The 20,000-nt window shown below is 37.8% G+C and overlaps 2 protein-coding genes across 3 annotated transcripts in view; both read right to left on the reverse strand.

Annotated features, from left to right (window-relative positions):
- The window catches only part of srcin1b (SRC kinase signaling inhibitor 1b), a 46,608-nt gene extending 29,918 nt beyond the window's left edge, over positions 1-16,690 (reverse strand). Inside the window, exon 1 of the mRNA XM_079862854.1 lies at positions 16,373-16,690. The gene's annotated coding sequence lies outside the window, so the exon portion shown is untranslated. The remainder of the gene's footprint in view (positions 1-16,372) is intronic.
- A 2,329-nt stretch (positions 16,691-19,019) lies between these two features.
- The window catches only part of grb7 (growth factor receptor bound protein 7), an 11,750-nt gene continuing 10,769 nt past the window's right edge, over positions 19,020-20,000 (reverse strand). The window contains exons 14-15 of one of the 2 annotated variants that reach the window (XM_079863918.1): positions 19,978-20,000; positions 19,020-19,882 (exon numbers count right to left, since the gene is read on the reverse strand). The exon at positions 19,978-20,000 is cut by the window's right edge and continues 71 nt beyond it. In XM_079863918.1, coding sequence (XP_079720044.1) covers positions 19,736-19,882; positions 19,978-20,000 — 170 coding nt within the window. In that variant the 3' untranslated portion in view covers positions 19,020-19,735. The remainder of the gene's footprint in view (positions 19,883-19,977) is intronic. The other variant, XM_079863917.1, reaches the window with a different exon arrangement.

A 20,000-nucleotide genomic window follows, 5' to 3' on the forward strand; every position in this document is an offset into this window, starting at 1 on the left:
AACCACTTAACTAAAATAAAAAAACTGAAAATATAAAAATAATAGCTCTTTAATAAATACTATTATAGTATAAATAATACTAAAATAACACTGGTAATTGAGTACTACCACTATGATATGGCCCACGAACATTTAAATCCAGATTTTATTTGCATTGAATCAACTCAAATTGATTTCTGAAATTGCTAATAATCCAATCCCTAGATTTTATGCCCATTCACGTCGTCGCATAAACGGTGCACCATAAGTTTGTTCAAATCACTAACCTGAAATATGAGCAATAGTAGTATTGCAAACATAATTAGCAAATATTATTAATTAAAAAAGTACAGCTAAAATGTCTGAATGAACTGATCCAATTAAGTAATTAATGAAGCAACAGTGTAATGTGACAGTAAAAGACGTGACATTCACATACAGTTAAACCCTGAGGTCTTCACACATGCAGTGAACGATACAGTCATATCTCTCAAACTCAACGGGAGGGAAAACTGCCGTGTTCAATAGGGAAGGAAATCATGGATGTAGATAAGACTGGGAGATGGTGGGTCGGAAATTGTCTGCTGATGTGATAATGGCAAAACATGATAAAACAGCCAGGTTGTCATACCTCGCCTGGCAACCCTGTACTGATGGAAGAATGATGATTTTTGTGTGTGTTTGCTGGAGGATCCGGCACACCGAGCTCTAGCACATGTCAGCCAACACTAATGCTGTCTGGCCTGTCAAACTGAGAAACTCACAGCTTACAACCTCTGGACTCTCTCACCATATCATCGCTGAGAATTATGTCATGCACACATACTGCAAATGTTTATTTGAGGAAATTTACTCTACAACCAAAAGTGAGATCCATTGTGCTTATATCTGAATTGCATTTACACTACAGCCGGAATCTGAGCTCTCAAACAATAAAAAGGATCACAGATCAAGAAAATTATTTGTTGAAATGTGTCTTACAGTATTGCAGACAATTCACATGTAAATGTGTGGTTAACATAAAATTTAAAGTGACAGCTTTTATAATTATTATATAGTTTTAGCTAATTAGTGCTGGAACTAAGGATCTAGCGATTAATCAAATAATCGAACGATTATGATGAGGCATCGTTCTTCCACCCCTAATAATAATAATAATAAAAATTAATATTTTTGGATACATAAAAAACAAACTAAATAAAAAATTAGATAACTAACTAAATCAACCAACTAAATCAACAACAAACCAAATAACTAAATAACCAAATATTGACCAATTAACCAGCCAAATAACGAACTAACCGAATAAATAAATAAATACTATTCTAAAAATATATATATATATATATATTTAATCACCCTACTTTAAAATAATGTGTAGCAACCTGCACTCAAGACATTCTAGCAGGTCGAACATGAAAATAAGTAGGAGAAAAACTCCAAAGACAACATCTCAAAAGAAGAATGTTTTTCTCAGTGTTGTGAAGACACAACACCCACCAAGGAGCCTAAAATAGAGGCCCAAACTAATAAAGACACCCAAAACAACAAAACCCACTGAAGAGGTGCGAGATCAAAGGAGGAACCATTATATTAGCATACCGCAGGGAAGATGGATTTAGCGTTTCAGAGAATGGATTCATCCACAGATAGTCCCATCACATGCTGATCTACCACAAGAGCTTTTACACCCTCTCTACACCAGAGCAGCTGTTAATAATGAGATGGACAAGTGGGCGGAGACTAGAGCAATCGACCAATGAGAGAGTAATTAGGTTGTTCTCACTGTTTTATAAAGTAACCACAAGAATTGTCTCAAACCAGTGTTTTACATATTCAACAACAGAACTCACTATTTGAATATTACAAGCTTTTTCAGGAACATATACATTAAAAAGCACATTAAATGTAGGCTAGTCCATACAACTTGTGCTCAGACCTTATGTAGCCCCGCCTCTTTTCAGCGCTGCGCTCGTTGTCTTTTGATTTCCGGTCTGTATTTTCACAGCGATCTCGCGTATTTATGAGAGAACGGCTCGTTTTAAAATCTTCCCGGTCTACTGACATTTGTTAAGACATCTGCTTTAAAGGGGACATATCATGCTAAATCCACTTTTTTAGCCCTTAAATGCATTTTGTTGTATATTTGGAGTGTTTAGAAGTACAGAAAAGTTTAAATTATTCTCTTCAGGTGCTTCATTGATATCTTTATATTCTTCTTTTGGCCTTATCTTTCAACCTGTTCCGATTTTTCTGTTATCTATGACGTTTTGTGAACTATTACGTCACAGTATTTGCAGCGGAACTGCCAAATAAGGACATTGACTTCCAGCCCAACACTTCGAGCAATCCGCCATTTTTATTTCTCGCTGCAATTTTGTAGTCCAAGCTAAAAGATGCAGAAGTTACGAGAGGGTAAGTTAAAATGTTCGGTTGTTGGATGTAGTAACCCACACGCTTCATTACACCGTCAAATGTAGATGAACTGCTGCGCTTGTGACAGGGCGCATGTTTAACTGAAAGAACGAGCAGAGAGAGAGAGACCCGGTCGCGCGCACGCACTCTCTCTCTCTTCAGAGCCAGGCGAAAGTGTAAACAAGACACCGTCTCCAAACTAGACGCTGTCTTGCTCTCTCTCTCTCGCACATATTAATCAAAATAAATCGACACGGTGGTAAAAGGTCAGAAGACCAAAGTTTCATGTGTAAATACAGTAACACACCATTGCGATACATCCATATGAAGACGTTGTTCTGCAGGTTCGTCGTCTTCATTTTCATCTCGCTCCGGCTCCGACTCTGGCTCGAACATGTAAGGCTGGCTGGACAAGTCTTCCGTTGTTGACATTTTGTTAATAACGTGTGAATAAAAAGTTTCTGTGCCGCTAGATAATCGTATCTCTGCTATCAAACTACAAAAATGGCCGAACGGGGTGGAGTTGAACCGAGTGTCACCTCTACAAACTGGAGAGGGGGCAGGGTATGAAGTGTCTCAATTGTATTTAAAGAGACCGCACCAAAACGAGTTGCTCTCAGACGCACATCAGAAAAGGGGTAGAAAAGGGGCCTGTGGAGCTATAATAATGAGGAATTCAGACCCAAGCATTGCAGTTCCGCTTTATATAGACTACAAATGTATGATTTATATGTAAAAAGGAACGATTTAAAAGCATGATATGTCTCCTTTAAACATTACAATCCTCATGATAACTTTCGTTAACTTTACATTAAGTAAATCCACTTCAAAAGCTAATTAATCCTGGACAGCAATGCCATAGAAATATACAGAGCGACCGCAAAAACGGAAGTTCAAAGACAATATTCTAAAGATGGCGGCGCCCTCGTTTCTCTGGCGCATAAGGTCTATATTCCAAGTCTTCTAAAGACATATTATGCCATTTTAAGCTGCAAACAACATCAGGAAGCAGAAAGCAAAAGTAAAAAATGTAGCACTCTAAAATATTCTTCCATCTCACTATGATTGAACGTTCTTGGGACTGAAGTCATGTCTGTTGGTGTGTAAACACAGTCTACCCAGCTGGGCTAACATATTTTCCCATCAGAAGGCAAAGAACACTGAAAAGCAGTCTGAGGTGAGCACACACACAATTAACATTTAATACTAATTACAGATCATTTATTCATAACACTATTTGGAAGAAACCAACAACTGGGATGGAGTCAGCTAAATAACATAACTGCAATAGAAGATAGAAATGTGAGGTACTTACAGTTTTTCCATTCCACTGCTCTACTTTTCCATTGTTTTTCTATGTAAACATAACCTACACATTCGTCTTTGACCACCCAATTACAACCAAATCATCGCAATTCATGTGTAGCATCAACAGTGGCAGATGAGATATTAAGTTTAATATTTATGGTTCAGTGTTATTTTAGTATCACTGAAATAATAGTATAGTTTAGTATTATAGTATTATAATTATTTCCTCTTTAGCAAAAGATCACTTAAAATCAAAGACTTGACAAAGAGAGAGAAGGTTTTTTTGTGTATCATATGAACTATATGCAAACATAATAATAAGCAAGCTACCAGGACTGACAGGGGAAAATTACACCTTGATGGCCACGAGTAACCTACATTAAAGCTGAAGTGTGTAATTTCTGTGCTACTAGGTGCACCAAACATGATAATAATAATTATTTCCAAACAGGCTTTCCTATCCTACCAGCCCTTTTGTCCCTCCAACATGCCAATATTCAGATAAATATTACAGGTAGTCCTACATTCACACCAATGGTTGAGTCAGAGCTTGACATGTTGTGCCTCTCAAACAAAAAGAGCAATTTTAAAACATTTAAAGTCTCTCCATGAATTCAAGCATTGTACCAAAGTAAAACAAACCATTGTCATAACCAATCAGCAACTAGCAGAGCCCTCAAAGGATCAGGATTTGCAGTTTAACATTTACATTTAGTGGACGCTTTTATCCAAAGCTACTTATAGGAACATAACCAACTCGTCACAGAGCCAACGATATTCCCAATATTCCCTAGTTCCAATGTCTCTTTGATTATTCTCTGTCCTTGGTTGACTGCAGACATCATGCAAGCATCTATAAGCATGACAAATGAACTAGTGATGACTCATCTAATGTCCATGTGTGTTTGTGTGTGTGTGAGAGCACACAAAGATTGATTACCGCCCAATTTTAATACTCCTCAGACAGACACATAAACCAAGTGTGCCGTGACAGGTGTTTCGACCCCCGGAGCCTCTAAGCAGGTATGAACGATCGGCCGGAAGTGTCAGGGGATTCTGGGAATTCTCGCCTGAGGGGAATCAGTAAAGTGGCCAGGAGATTAATGATCCCTCCTTTAGTGTCATGAACAGATGAGAGATGATGAAAGCTGAGAGAAAAATATTATATTTCTGGAACACAACCAACCTATAATGGTAAAAATCCACCTACTCCTTTTTTTAATCTCCATAAATCATAAGCAGTGTCTCAGAATAAGACTTTCACAGTTTCTATGCAAAGTGACGTCACATACGGTAAGCTTAGGCCCCGCCCACGACTGCTGATGAACTCTGTCTTATTAGCATAGACCCACCCTCAGTGAGCAGGACACACTCCGCCATGTTTATCTCCTCGCCAGAGCATTTAACAGCAGTGCTCGAGTAAGAAATGTATTCTTCTTAAAGCTACTAAAGTTATTCAGTCAAGAGTTTTTTGTTGATTCATATTAACAGCATATATATATCAGGTACTGTATATTACGCTACTTTCACATTAATACACAGATCTAATATACACATGCGGTTTCTTTACTTGCTGTTTACATTCACAGACATAACCAACTGCGTTTGTGTGAACTCTGTGTTTTTGACATAAACTTCTGAGTATTTGACAGTTTAAACGCAATAAGACATGAAAGATAACGTAGTTTAATACTCACGGGACGCGCCGTCTGAAATCCAGGTTTCTGTGTGCGTGCTTCGGATGTGTGCCCTCAGAAAACCATATATCAGAAGTTTAGACTGATATGGCTTTAAAACTCATGCAGATAATAAACTTTCATGATGATAAAGAACTGTAATGTCATGTGAGCGTGACTGTGATAGAGATGATAATCAAACCCAAACAGACGTTTTAGTTTTTGCCAGAGTATCAGAGGCACGAGCTGTAAAGGTTCATTTGCAGCTCATTTGCATTTAAAGACACATGCGCGAAAACAGCATGTTTTTCATTCCACTCAAAAATGACTACACAGACACATTCCTTGAACACCTGAGACATACATCCATTAAAAGGGGGCATAATAGGTCCCCTTTAATGAAAAAATATTCAGAAGTTTGACTTTATATGAAATTATATGAATTAACAAAAAATAATTAAATAAAAAATTGATTCTAAAATATAAATAAAATACAAATAAATTAAAAATACATCCATTTTGAGAAAGGAGAAAGATTATATTACATATAACAGAGACATGTTTTGATTTGCTAGTCCCTTTTCAGGCCTGAGAGTGTAATCAGAAACGCCCCAGAATCCTTGACCCTGTCAAGAGGTTCCGATTATGACATCACAATGGAGGTCATCACTCGTGACGGTGACATCGCTATTAAACGCTCTCATGGACACCGTACAAACATTGTATGTCATAGAGTGAGCAAACAGAGAGAGAGAGAGAGAGAGAGAAAGGGGGAGAGAAAGAAGCAGAGTAAAAAAAAGATTAGTCATGCTGGGTTTAATAATATAATACTGTAAAATGGAAATCTAAAAGAGGTCCATCATCTACAGGTGTTTAATAAAGCAGCCTGGACTGTGCTGGACATCAATAACCAATCTAACAGGACACAGTAATAGAGAAGTTCATCTGAAGACCCCCTAATAAGACAATGAAAATGAATGAAAATATGAGAATATATGAGAAACTGATAAATGCTGTTACAACAACTGCACCCCAGCAGTGAATGCTCATGTTGTCTTATTAAGTTCGACTAGGGATTTCCATCAGATGAGGAACGTTGGGAAATGTTTTTAACAAATGAAAAAGATGTCTAAGGGTCTTGTTTATTAACGCATGTGCGATTAGATTTGATTCGGCGCTACCATTCAAAGGTTTGGGCACCAAGGCTGCATTTATTTGATTAAAAATACAGTAAAAAAACAGTAATATCGTGAAATATTATCACAGTTCAAAACTAATGTTCCATTTGAATATATTTATATTTTATCTGTTCCTCTGATGTCAAAGCTGAATTTTCAGCATCATTACCCAAGTCAAAACATTTTTTACACTTAATATCTTATGTGATTTTTCTTTTAAAGCTAATTTTTCTTGATTTAAGAATGTTTAGATATTTGTACTAGAAAACCAGACAAAAATACTTTGCAGTGCAGTTCACGAGTTCCTCACGGGAAATTAGGGCGCAAGATATGCATGATCCTAAATTAAAGATAGCATGATACTGAAGTGATGATGTCATATAGAGGAGATTAACAAGCAATCATAACTTGCAGCTGATATTTCAGAGTACATGAAGCACCTGCTGGAAGGTGAAAGTCTGATTAGATTCTAATCAGCATTAGCTGAAAAAACAGCGGGACATAAACACACACTTGCTAAAGTGGAGGGTGGAATAAAACTTGAACTAATTCTGCTTGTTATGCGGCACACAACTTATTACGCACACACTTAAGAGGCAGGTTGCTTTGGGAAAATAACGAAGAAACTATCTAATTATAAGTATCAGCATTAAATCATCGCAGCGACGACTGAATGTTAATTAATTTCGCCATGAGGAGAAGCCCATCTCACCGAAATCGTCAGTGGACTGAGATTTCACACCATGCAGTAGATTTAAATGAGGCACAAAGTCTGACCCCACGCCACTACATTTTAATTAACGTCTCTCCCTCTCTCTCAGGGGTCTCTCGGAGGAGACAGGATCCTGTTTAACCTTTGACCTTGTGAAAGACCGCCCACTGGAGGCTCTAAACGGTCAGAGATTGAGGATTGACACTAATGTAACCGTTCTAAGGGTCAGTATCCTCTGGAGGAGCCCCGCGGAGTGTCAGAGGACGTGTTTTAAATGAATAACCAATCCTATCTGCATGGTTCATCAGCAGTAAAACATGTTTCGCTGACCTCAATGTCATCTAGGGATGCTGGAAAACAGATTTAATGGCTACTTACGACAGCGGAGACGCTTTCATCTGCAAGCATGCATGTAAAACAGTCAGCATGCATATGGATCGCAAGATCAACATATGGGGTCACAGATGTTGTGTGAAAGAAGACCAAAGCTAATTATGCAGACACATTAACCTGTAACCATTCAGTGCAGTTTTGGCGGAAAATGAACAGTATGGAGACCACCAGTCATGTTCAGTTTTATCAAAAATGGAAGTAAAAATTACTCTATGAACTTAAGTTACTTCAACTGGAATGTAAAGTCCACACTATAGGGGCTTAGTAAGGTTCTTTATTGGCATCTTTGGTTCCATGAAGAACAATCTTTGCATTCCAAAAAAGATTTTTTTTTTTAATAGTGAAAAAAGGTTCTTTAGATTTTTTAAATGTTCTTCACTCAAGTTCTTTTTAGAACTGTTCACTGAAAAGATCTTTGTGGAACCAAAAAGGGTTCTTCTATGGCATCACTGCGAGAAAAAAAAAACCCTTTTGGAACCTTTATTTATAGATAGTTTGTAACTCTGTACTTCATTTGGTTGTACCATTTGTTCTTAAGAACCTAGCTAGGTCGTAAGCTCCCCATAAAAAGTAATGCATAGTCACACAATACGACGCTTACCTAATAATCCAATAGCAGGATTCAAAATCATGAGCGAAGTTGTGTTGAAACGCAGTGAATTTTAGTTTATCCTGTTTAAGGATAACCCAAAAGAAATTGTCATTAATTACTCACCCTCATGTCATTCCAAACCCGTAAGACTTTCGTTGATCTTCTGAACACAAATTAAGATCTTTTTGATGAAATCTGAGATCTTTCTGTCCCTCCATTGATGCTACGCAACTACGTAAAGACATCATTAAAGTGATCCATGTGACTCCAGTGGTTCAACCTCAATTTTATGAGTGCTGTTTGCGCAAAAAAACATAATTTACCACTTTATCTACAAAATATTAATCTCCAATGCGCGCAACAACGTCTGCTATCGCAGGGACAGAAAGCTCTCAGATTTCATCAAAAAGATCTTCATTTGCATTCTGAAGATGAACGAAAATCTTACGGGTTTGGAACGACATGCCGGGTGAGTAATTAATGACAGAATGTACATTTTTGGGTGAACTATCCCTTTAAGGACTGTTCCACAGGTGCATGTACAAAAAGGTTCACTAACACACAGAAAACACATAAGAAATTAGCATAATTGTGTTCAGACTTTATGAACAGAATATCTTTCCTAGAAGTGATAAATGCTAATTATTTCACAGAGAGTTGTTTAGTTTGCCAAATCCAGTGATTATTTTCCCTGATGTTCATAATGTCTATCCCTTATTCTCTGTGGACTGAGAACGACTGGTGAATCAAAGACAATCAGAGACATTTTGGCACCTAACACATGAGGACCTTGAAGACTTGAATGCCATTGCCACAATGCTAATTACACCATTCCTCAGTCAATCTCTCATATGTTCTTGTTTTACTAGTCAGAGACGAAGACATTGAGAACCCAAGAGAGGCAGGAAAGCAGCTGGCGTATCAAAAGTCTGAATGGAGGGATTTGAGTGCCCACATCTTCATGACATCATAGCATGAAGAGACGAGTTACAGGATTTTTGAGCATGTGTGCGTGAGGTACATGCGAGAGGTTTGAGCATTTAAAAATACGCAGCACCAGAGGCATTTAACAGCCAGCGACTTCAAAAATGGCCAGCGTAGGGAAGAGAGAGAGCGAGAGAGAGAGAGAAAAGGATGATGGAGAAGAGAAGAACGCATCCCCCTTACTGTACAGCACCACTGCTGCAGGGGCCTTCAAAGGAAACGCTGCCCTGATATGAAAATCCATAATCCAAACAGTAATGAGAGAGAGAGAGAGAGAGAGAGAGAGAGAGCGAGAGAGAGAGAGAGAGAGAGAGAGGGAGGGAGGGTGAAAATGAAAGAGAGAGTCGCTGTCTTTTCTGACAAGAATACAAAGCCTCGCGGGAGGAGAGACTGTCGTGTCAGATAATTGTCTGAACAAAACAAAATTTTCAGAAAGAAGAGAGTACAACGCTTGTGTAATATAAATAGCCGACCATCCTCAAATTGTGCAGATTGGTGAATATTGTTTTTCTAAGCAATTTTTACCTCATGTATGATAAAACCAAACAAAAATCCATTAGGAGGGAGCTGTATAAGGACCATAACGTCATATAGAGCCGGGACAGAAAAGCAGAGAAAGCCACAGAACACCGAAGCAACCACACAGCAACATGCTTATACATTTGGAAATAGCTCTGGCTAGTTAAGCAACCACCTAGAACACCATAGAAACCTTTCAGAACTCCCTAAAATTAGACCAATTATGAGCTCCTGAAGCACCCAAGCCACTGGTGGTTCTGAGAACATTTTAACACGTTGCAAATTTAACATATTTGCAACCACATAGCAACAGCTTGACAATTACTTTACAATCTTAACTCTTCAGGGAGTGATAATGATGGACAGATCCATAACACAAATGAACGACTGTAAACACTCTCCTCCTCCTTGACATCGCATCACTTCATATATTACCGCTTCACCAACAGCCTGACATTTTAGCGTTTGAAGCATTCAGTAGCAACAGCTCAGTGTAGCTCTGAATCTCCAGGGACACAGGGAGAAAGATGGTTGGGAAGAATTTGTTTTATCTAAGGTGCCGTGAGATTTGTTAGCATGGAGAAGGGGAAATGTGGCTTGACAAGTGTGAAGGCATCCCTGCAGACAGACAGACAGATAGACGGATCGATAGATAGATAGATAGATAGATAGATAGATAGATAGATAGATAGATAGATAGATAGATAGATAGATAGATAGATAGATAGACAGATAATCAGAACAATGGATGGATGAACAGATAAATAATGAGAGAGAGAGATAGACAGACAGACAGACTGTCAGAACGATGGATGGATGGACAAACAGATAGATAGATAGATAGATAGATAGATAGATAGATTATCAGAATGATGCATGACGGATGAATGGATGGATAGATAGATTATCAAAATGATGGATGGATGGATGGATGGATGATGGTCAGACAGACAGATAATCAGAACGATGGATGGATGGACGGACATAGATAGATAGATAGATTATCAGAATGATGGATGGATGAACAGATAAATAATGAGAAAGAGATAGACAGACAAACAGACAGACTGTCAGAATGATGGATGGATGGATGGATGGATGGATGGATGGATGGATAGATAGATTATCAGAAGGATGGATGGATGGATGGATGATGGTCAGACAGATAGACAGATAATCAGAACAATGGATGGATGAACAGATAAATAATGAGAAAGAGATAGACAGACAGACAGACTGTCAGAACGATGGATGGATGGACGGATAGATAGACCATTTTTTCTCATTGAATATCGTGTTTCACTCCAAAAAACTGTTACATATATGGAAGTAAATTGGAAGCTCGAATTCAGAAATACTGTACGTTCAAACACATATATTGAATTCTGAGCAGCCGTAATTGCTGCACACTTGTAGCATTGCACCAGACAAAGTATAGCATCGTATTATGTCATTGTTTTGCTGTCAGTTCTAGCATTCTGTAATCTTCAATAATATATTTGTCTCAAAGAAACGCACTATTGCTGCATGTCTGTGCGCTGAAAGTCAGTGCATCACTGTAATCCATCAAACCACAGGCGGTGTGTGTGTGTGTGTGTGTGTGCGCACATGCGCCTGTCTTCCTAATCCATGCAGTCTACAGGGACACACAGTAACGGAGCCTGTATCAGCCTCTTCCACCCCATCTCTCCTGGCACTCGTTTACTCGTTAGCAGACTCCCTCCTCTTCCTCCCTCAGTAGTGAGCGAGTAATTCCCATCTCTTCAGCAGGACGTACGCTGTCACCTCAGCACAAACAGAACACTGCCAAGGGCGCATACGTGTGGATGCTATGTTTTGGATGGTATCTTGCAAATGTGCTAAATCAAGTGTGAAGCTTTACAGTGTGTGTGTTAGAGAAAGAGAGAGAGGCTATGGTCAGCAAGAGCAGAATTTGAGCATGTCAACCTAATAAAATCACTGCGGTGAGGGCTTTTTCCTGCAAGGTATTGTGTGTGTTTGAGCGTGTTTAAATACACAGTTAAGTGTTCTAATCAGAAAGCACTTCTCTCTTTATCTCAAGCTCAACACAAGTCAGTCTTTCCCTTTGCAAACACTGATGCGATATATAGTTTGAAGTCAGCCAAATACATGAAGATAAATGTATTCAACAAACCACAGACTAAAGACATACATTTCTAGTACATAAAGGGATCATATTTTTCGTATCAGACCGAATGCAATGATTGGACGAACATTTTATGGTCCTACGCCTTCCACTGATGATATATATATATACATATAAATACATTTAGACCACTTAACTTAGTGATTGCTATTAGGATGTGAATTGACTTTTAACCAGAATATCAAAAAATGGAACAAATCACCTACCGTGTCTTTAATATTTTCACAAACAGTGTATATACTGTATACAGTTATTAAAAATATATATTTTTCAAATGCTATTTTATGTTTGTGCTTTTTGAGGTTGGTCGGATGTGTCTGCAGGCTGTTTTGAACATGCTAAAAATGGGGACATTTCCAGGGCCAGGACACCAAAGACAGGGACATCTGGTCACCCTATTTTACATGAAGTAGTATGTAGGCTAAAGACCTTACATCCATTTTCCAAGAGACAACTACATTCTTAGCTTCCGAGTCTTTTCTTGTCCACTTTTATGTGTCTCTCTCTCTCTCTCTCTCAAACACACTCAACCCTTCTCCTCTGGGTCTCATCTAAATGTTCTTCCAACACCAGCTTTTGAAGCTTCATTGAGAGAGAGACAGATGTTCATGACATCCCAACATCCGCCTGCTCCTTATTCCTCTTTTTTGCTCCGTCATGCACACGCAACTTTTCTTTCTCTCTTTATCTCAAAGACCAAACGCACACCATCCCATCGAGACGCAAACACTGTTGTGATGAGTGAAGCGTTACCATCAGACTCTCAGAGGTACGAGATGTACAATCAACAAACCACACAAATCAAACAAGAAAACACTTGCGTGGCGCAGCGGAGCGGCCACTGAAAACACTTGTGTTTCGTGTGTTACAGTCCCATGTTGTGATGGGTATCCGTCGTGTAAAAATACACAGATTGAGCTGCAAAGTCTTCAGGGATTTTAATGCATTTAAGGATCTAATATTACAGCGTAAACACTCAGACAGATGTTAATGATGGCAGTCGACCAAGACTTCCATCATCGGCCTCTGCCGCGTATTTGCATCTTAATGGTTTGTATTGGAAGATCTTAAAGCTGAAGTGTGCAATGTGAAACAGTTTCTCATATCCAAATTTTAACATGCAAAAACAAGCCATTTGTAGGTTGGTTTTTCCCAAAGAGTGTGAACATGACTGTGCAACTTTCAGAAACCTGTTTGGAAATAATCCCTATTTTCACAATTCAGTTTGGTGCCACTAGTCGTTCACCTTATTCTGAACTTGTAGAGTTTATTGTTTGGCTAATATCATTTCTGCTGTCAACTTCACAGAAATAATGTTGGTCAAGATTACTTGCACAATTAAACAGCCTGTATTTTTCTAATATAGTTCACTCTTCATTCTGCTACTTTTTGCTGCATGGTTTCAGTGGTCTGGATGGACCAGAAAGGCTTCGAGTTGTTGATATTAGGCCAGAAACATATACTCTACGCAAGAAAGATGGAAGAAAAAGTCAAACATTTTAAGACAGGTAATGCATTCTGGGAAATTAAGTGTAACCTACTTCAAGACACATTTTGAATTGGTGGCTATCTATATTTCTATCCATCCATCCATCCCTCTCTCTGATTTGTATCTGTCTATCTTATTTTATACGCCATAAACCTTCAAATAAACTGCAGCCTAATTTCAAATTCTGTATCTTGTTTGCAAAATTAATTTAAACTCAGGAAAAGGCATTCTCAGTTCAGATCTTCAGATTTTGCTATGAACATTTCAACAGTTCAACTAAGTTTTAACTAACCTGCTTAACAAGATTATCTTTATAACGCTCTCATGACAGTGATTGACCTAAAAGAGAATAGATACAGTAGAAGACAATCGTTTTACACGAATGCTCGCTGTAGCTCCCCTTGTGGCAACACTGAGAATACAACACATTCTTATGTTGCTTTATGAAATGAGCTGAAACGTTTCAGAACACAACAATGAATAAAATCGAGCTTGCTTTGATAAAGCTCTTTGATTTCATAGAGCTTGCATAGAGTGTTAAAGGTGCAATATAATAAAGGATAGTGAGTGACAGATAATTTTTTGTCATATTGTAACATCCAAGCGAAACGGGTTATCGGATAAGAAAAGAATGTAAGGTGGAGACTTGGTTCTATGAATTGGTTGTTGATTGGATGGAGGTCAATTGTAAGAAAGGGGCGGGGTTTAAGTGGATAATGATTAGAGAAGTTCGGCATACGTCACCAAGTCTGTCATTCACTGGAAGATCCAGTTATGACATTTTAATATACAGTATATAATAATGTACATACATGTATATGTACATATATGTATATGAATCGTTCACAATAAGATCATTAAAATTAATTTATAAAATAGAGTGTAAATTTATGCAAAGTGTGTGTGCTGACTTTGCATAAAATCGCCTTCACATCCATTAAAATCTCAGACCACTTTAGCTTAAAAAAAGTCTTCAAACAGAAAAACATTAAAGGGATAGTTCACCCGGAAAGGAAAATTCTGTCATTGATCCCTCACCCTCATGTTGTTCCAAACTCGTAAGACTTTCGTTCATCTTTGGAACAAAAATTAAGATCTTTTTGATGAAATCTGAGAGCTTTCTGTCCCTCCATTGACAGCTACGCAACTACCACTTTGACGCTTCAAAAAGTTCATAAATAGATCGTAAAACGAATCCATATGAATTGAGTGGTTTAGTCCAAATTTTCTGAAGAGACACGATCGCTTTATATGATGAACAGATTTAATTTAGGCTTTTATTCACATCTAAACATTCATCAACGCACACATCAGTTGTGGTAAACAGAAGCTCAAGCATGTTCGCTTGACGTGCGAGAACCAATGAGGTTCATTCTCATGTTACGCATCACGTTTGAGCTTCAGCAAGAACCAATGAGGTTCATTCTCGTGTTACGCATCACGTTTGAGCTTCAGCAAGAACCAATGAGGTTCATTCTCGTGTTACGCATCACGTTTGAGCTTCAGCTCTTCCAAAAATTTGGACTAAAGCGCTTAATTCATATTGATTAGTTTTACGATCTCTTTATGAACGTTTTGAAGCGTCAAAGTGGTAGTTGTGTATAGCTGTCAATGGAGGGACAGAAAGATCTCAGATTTCATCAAAAAGATCTTCATTTGTGTTCAGAAGATCAACAAAAGTCTTATGAGTTTGGAACGACATGAGGGTGAGTAATTAATGACAGAATTTTTTGGGTGAACTATCCCTTTAAGTGAAAATGAGAGCGAGATACAACCACTATAGGGCTGAATTGATTCTGTCCAACAAACGTCTGCTATAGTCAATGATGGTGTAGTCGGATAAAACATTCCTTCCTCATGGATTTAAAGGGATCGTTTACCAAAAAAATGACTCCATTTCCTCAATGTAGTTCCAAACCTGTATGACTTTCTTCTGTGGAACTCAAAAGATACTTAGAAAAATGTCTCAGTGTTTGTTTTTTGTCCATGCAATGAAAGCCAAGAGGGTGCAATGTAGTTTCTTCAAAATAACTTGTGAAGTAAAAGATGACCGATTTGTTATTTTTGAGTGAACTAACCCTTTAACTGTGACTGTGATGTGCAACGATCAATGCATAATCCATACAGCAAAGAGAGCAGGAAAGCCAATATATAATCAGTTGGGCGATTATGCAACCTGACATTATTTGGCGATGTATCATGGATTGATGCGTAGGTCCCTTCTCGTTTCTCTTCATCCATTCATCCCTTTCTCCACGGCTCAATTCTCTCTACACACCACCTCCTGTCACCGCCTTCCTCAATCTCCTTTCTCAGTCCTGTTTTTTTATTCAGCCTATCATATGTTTTCCCCTCCCATCTCATTGGTTAATGTCTATGATGTTTCCATGTTGACCTCTCAAATCAAACTACTGTACACTTCCAGAGATCTACTTCCACCTCAAAATCCTCTCCGTTCCATCAGCTATCATTCCCAGACCCGTAAATCTCATTTTCCTGCAGAGGACGGACTTTTCCCTCTCGGATCACTTTAAGAGGGTGTCCCCGTCTGTCTCTCCAGCGGTCTCACTCTCTCTGCAGTCCGTGAAATGATGGAGAGACGGCGTTCGCTCACACACTTACAGGAGTTCATATAGCTCGAGTCCATTACAGTGCATTAAAATCCACAGCAGCCATGCATCAAGACATGCATCTATCTGTCTCTCTCTCTCTCTCTGCCTGTCTGTCCTTCCGACTCTGTGAACACTAGAACAAAAAGTGCCTGATGAATATTGATTGTTTAAATGCAATCAAAACTGGAGCTTCAGCCTTTAGGGGGAAGAAAACATGGACACAAACCTCTCAGTCAGTGTGAAGCCAGAACAGTTTGCGGTTTGTTAAATTGTGCATGAACTGCTTCATGATGGGAATAGATGGGCATCTTCAAGCCTACAGGAGAACGGTGATGCAACGCCACATACCTGCTGTGCTGTCTGTCCTCTCCACCCTCGGTTTATCTTTCAGTGTCTCTCAGCTGTCTTACGCAGCCTCGTCCTCCTTCATTTCTCCTGTAACACCCATCCTGATCTCTCTCTCTCTCTCTGTCTGTCTCAGATCCGTGTCTTCAGTTGGAATTGTCTGCACTAGCCTTTGTGGTGTGTGTGAGTGTGTGTGTGCGTGTGTGTGTGTGTGTGTGTGTGCAGGTCCGCATGGCACAAACCGAGCTCATCTGATATTCATATAAATCCCCACACCACCACCAGCACCCCCTCCTCCTCTTAAAGGTACAGTGAACCAATATACTACACATATAGGCTGAGCAGGTTCATGGATTGAACCATCACGAGGAGAGAAGGGGGAGGGTTGGATGGAAGGAAGAGGGGGAAGATGATGGATAATTGCAGGATAGCTACACTACATGAACTGAAGAGCTACAGAAAAATTGAGAGAAGAATTGAAAGAAAGATAACGGTCATCTCTAATCAAATGATTAAAGACACACTGCACAGAAAATAAGTATAATTTACATATAAAATATATAATAAATATGTTTTGCTGTATCAGTTTATTAATCTTTATTTATCAATATATTAACATAAATACTTGCATAAATTAAATAGTATTTATATAAACAATATTTTTAATTATATTATATAATTATATAATAGTACTAATATTTTAATAATATAAAAATAAATAAATACAAATTAAATAAATAGATTAAAAAATATATTCTAATAAAATTAATTAATTATATTAAACGTATGATACACAATCTAAGTAGTTACTTATATAAAATATTATATTTTTTAATTGTTTAAAACATTATAGAATTATATATTATTACTAATATTTTAGCAATGCAAAATAAATATTTTGTAAATATATTAAATACTTTATATAAAAATATATAAAATGTTATAATTTAATTGCTAACATAATGTATGGTAGCATGCATGTAAAAAAAAATACTCTAACAAAATTAAATGCATTTTAAGCGAAAACCGAATGTAAAATCAAAATTAAACTGCTTTAAGATGGTAATAAATATGATTTGCTGTAATTATGCAGGTCATCAGGTAAAAATGATCTGATCAGCCAAAGGCACTTTGCACAGGACAGATGTCCGTAACAAAAGCTGAAATTCAATCCACTTCTGTCACTCTAAACTCTCAGAGTCATGTGTCACGAGCTTCAGAACAGACACAAACTATTCCATTTACATACAATACCAACCTCTCCTGAAATGCACATGATTTCATCCTTACAACAAACAGGAAATATATTTAATGTTACTGATAAAGCATTACAGATCAGAGCTGCAGGACCAGCTCCATTTCAGTTAAGGCTTATTTTAATTAGAAAGGTAAGAATGATCATAAGATCTCAGAATTAATTGGAATAATTAATCTAACTCCTGATCTTCCTCGAATGAAGTTGATTTGAACCCATTTAGTGCACCATAGAGGAGCCTCATGTGTTGTTCTCAGTCTGTGGCCTAGTTTCAGAAGTGTTTCACCTTGTAAACACCACGGTAAGGTGGAGTCTGCAGTGTGTTACTGTTAATGTGTGTGTATGATAAAAGTGTGTGTGTGTTTGTGAGTGTGTATTGTAAAAAGTTGGAGATTAAGCTTTTATGCAAGTTTGGGGACAATGTTCAATCTTAAATAAATCATACCCCATAAATAATAAAAGGTGTGACTGACCGTGCGGTAGGTAGGGTGGAGCTACGGCAAGACGAGGAAGACAAAATACAGAGAGGACACAAAAGCCAAACAAATATAATGGCTGTTCAAAATCAACAATGTGGAAAACATTTGAATTGTTTTCCATAAATACATCCCTACATGCAACAGTTTGTTTGCCATCATTTTATAATGAATTAATAAATTATATAATACATTTATCATAAACAATTTTTGTGCTATTAAATTAGATTACCTTCCTTGATCAATATCATTGGAGTGAAAATTATAATATAAGATAACTTTCTTCCATTTTTACTAGCACTGACTTCATGCATTACACTCTACAAATCATTTTCACCCTATATTGATATTTAATATTGCCAGGATGAATAATGTGCCCTTCTCTGACTGACCGATTGATCACGGTCTTCTTTATTTACCCTTATAGTATAGCATTAATATATGATTCATCAACAACTACAGTGAGGTGATCACCCCATTTACATTTGAATAAATTACCATCTCATTGAATAATCTGATTGTAAGTGAGTCATGCAAATCACTCACAGCATATAAAGCCTAAACATACTTTAGTCTGGACTGTTGACCTCACTTGAATATGAAAGGAATAATCTCCATGGCAACAACACAGTGGAAGCCTGACAACTGATGTATTGGTGATGTCAAGTTAACTGAAGCATACAGAAAACACACACACACACACACACATTGGGTTTCCATGTTTTATATGGGGACTTTCCATAGACAATGATTTGTATACAGTACAACTGTATAATAGTTTAATATGATTTATAAGCTGTTTTCCTCATGGGGACCAAAATATGTCCATTTAGTCCCCATAACATAGGGTTTTCTAGGACCACACACACACAGACACACACACACACACAATTAAAACTACTCAAATAACACAAACACTCCATTTACTTATATTTATTTCCATTTGGGGTCATGATCATAATTAAACTACATACAAATAAGCACAACTGTCTGTCAACCATTGGAAAAAGTACTAAACAACAATAAAATAGAGTAAACAAATAGAAAATACAGAATAAAGCAAATATTAAGTGGCATTATAAAATAAGAATGCATAAATTACACACAGTGTTGAGCCAAAAAAAAAAAAAAAATAACATAAAAATAATATTAATAATAATAAATCTGCTACTTCTTCTGCTACCTCTAAGATGCATTAATATATCCCTGCATGTCTATGGCATAAATTATCAATTGAGAACTCCAGGACAGACATTTGTCATGTGCAGCGATTCAAAGCGCCAGTGCGCCACCTAGTGTTGAAGGCAGGAAGAGCAGGACATTACCACGTGCTTGTGCACTTTCCAGTTTAGAGCAAAAATCCAGGATCTGGATTAGGATAAATAGATGATGCATACAAAATAGCTTGTAAACAAACAGTACAAAAAAACATTAGAGTATTTTTGGTTGAATAACCGATATTAAAGACCAGTATAAACCCAAAAGTGCGCAACAGGTGATAAGTATATAAAATATAAATATTAGCGGAGTGTCCTGACATCCACTGTGAGTCATAAACTGAAAACTTGAATGGTCCAGAAACTGGCTCTGGGTCAGTTAGGTCTCAGTTTGAGCGAAGAAGTCAAAGTTCAAGGTTTAGAGTGCGATGCAAGTGCAGGGGTGTTTGAGACAAACGGGCAAGATGCCGCGGTTGATCTGGTGAAACTCCACCAACTGCAGCAGATCTGTAAACAGTGTGACGCCATCATCCATAGTGCAGAAGATTCCCTCCTCCTCCTCTAACTACAGAGATACAGAGAAAAACACACCACGATGAAGAGGTCTCTGGTATGCAACTACAGTCCAAACCTGATGCACAATGAGAAATGACGACTTACGGGAATGATTATGTAGTGTTTGG

Source organism: Squalius cephalus, assembly GCF_949319135.1.
Source record: "Squalius cephalus genome assembly, chromosome: 25".
Lineage (NCBI taxonomy): Eukaryota > Metazoa > Chordata > Actinopteri > Cypriniformes > Leuciscidae > Squalius > Squalius cephalus.